General features: G+C 43.8%; 1 protein-coding gene across 1 annotated transcript in view; it reads right to left on the reverse strand.

Moving 5' to 3' along the window:
• LOC101861527 overlaps window positions 1–1,936 on the reverse strand; it is a gene marked incomplete at its 5' end in the record, with an annotated part of 57,209 nt that overhangs the window by 2,073 nt on the left and 53,200 nt on the right. The window contains 1 exon segment of the mRNA XM_005105025.3: window positions 1,233–1,504. Within this exon segment, the coding sequence (XP_005105082.3) occupies window positions 1,233–1,504 (272 nt within the window).

Raw genomic sequence — 1,936 nt, forward strand, 5'->3', positions numbered from 1 at the left:
GGGCTGTGTCTCCTTGGTACCGGCCAGGTGTTTTGCCGTGACAGGGACCAGACATGTTTCTTCCTTGCTCAAAACTGGTTGCAAATGAGATGCAAAAAAACAGTCCCAGCTAGTAGAATATACGAATACCACCAAGTAAGTACAACCACTAAAGGGCAAAATGAAAAATTTATAAACATAACGCGGGTGCGGATATATGTAAAAAAAATAGCTCTGGCAATCCAACCTAACCAAGAATGCAGGTCACATCGTTTGCCGCCAGGAAACGGCTGCTACTTCATCCATTTCCTACCGGAGCTACAAAACTCTCACAAACTCTGTTTACAACGTGCCACGAAAACAGAGATCTGCTCTGTCACTGAATCGTGATGAAGCCCTGATCAGTGCAGAACCATGGTTACCTGTAGAGGCGAGAAAATTGCCCAAGGGCGCACTTTGATATGGTTTAACAACAGCAAGACATAAAGTGCTGAATCTTGGTGTAGCATTGTAAGGGCCCCTCCCGGGCCACAAATCGACACAATTGTACAAGTCGCCGACCGGATTAAGCGATTTTGAATATCTTGCGGGCAAAAGCAGGGGGGAAAATAAGTGAAATCGATTGAAATAACAAAGCATTCAAACGTGAGACTAAAACAGACACTATAGCATTTGTTGCTCTAAAGGATTTCATGAGATAAAAGAATAAATCCATTGTTTTCAGCTCGACCAAAAATAAAAAATTGGGAATTTTCAGGAGGGGTCGTAGTTTTGTTTTATCTCATCAACTTGCCACAAGCTACATTTACTATGAGTTACTGGTAATTTGCCCGTTTTTGATTTAAGAGGTAGGCTGCTTTGAACCTATTGCGGATTCGGGGATTCGAGTCGCGAGCCCAACATTGTGTCCTTCGGAAAAGAATTTATACATGAATGTCCCTCATTTCACCAAAGTGGTAATTTAACGGGTTATAGAAAGTGAAAGATAGTGTCATTATGTTAGTGTTTTGGCGCCAATATAAGTGGTGGCCTGAGACTATAAAGCGATATAGAGCTTGCTGTTGAGCAGGAATTTGCGCTATACCTTCCAGGTTCTGGAATCGAACTCATCTGTTTTGTGATATCGACGGTGAAGAATTTAACTGCTTCACTACATACGCCGTCCAAATGTCATGAAGAAGACATATTATAATAGTTATATAATATAAATTGTACTACCTTGAAAAAAATGTACAAAACCCGGAGCTACTCACAGTCGCGAGACCGACAAAGTCGAACTTGTAGGCGTAACGTTTCCCGTGGACTTTGGTCATGATGTTCTTGTCGTAGTAGTAGCGCAGCGCCCGGCTCAGCTTGTCGTAGTTCATGTTGGGCTTAGATTTGCGCTCCCCCCAGCGACGTGCCACTTCGTCAGGGTCGACCAGCTTGAACTCCCCGTTGGTTCCCTCCCACGTGATGCAGGCGGCGTTGGCCGAGTCGGAGAGGAGCTCCAGGAGAAACTGCCACAGCTGGATCTGACCTGAACCTGAGAGAGAGGTGTAAAGGGTAGATAGAAAAGGCAAGGGAAGGGAGAGGAAGGGGCGAGAGAAAACGTAAGATTTAGTCATAAGAGTATCGTCTTCTCAGCATAAGGCTCCGCCATATGTAATTGTAACTCCTACATCTTTCTGCTCTTAAAACAAATTCTTACCCAAACTCAAGAACAGACGCTTCTCACTAGTCACATTTCTTAAATGTTTAATATAGATCTAATTGTTTTTAATTCCCCCATCGACACAATTTAAATAATTCATTTAGGAGAGTTGTTTTCCATCAGAAAAAAACCAGAGGTACTCGACAAAAAAATACTCCCCAATCGGGAATCGAACTCGTGTCTCCTGTGTGCGACACCAGAGTGCTCGACCGCTGCGCCTGAGATGGCGGTTGAAAAATCTCTACCTTAACTCCCCCCCTCAAA

Source organism: Aplysia californica, unplaced genomic scaffold, assembly GCF_000002075.1.
Source record: "Aplysia californica isolate F4 #8 unplaced genomic scaffold, AplCal3.0 scaffold00448, whole genome shotgun sequence".
Taxonomy (NCBI): domain Eukaryota; kingdom Metazoa; phylum Mollusca; class Gastropoda; order Aplysiida; family Aplysiidae; genus Aplysia; species Aplysia californica.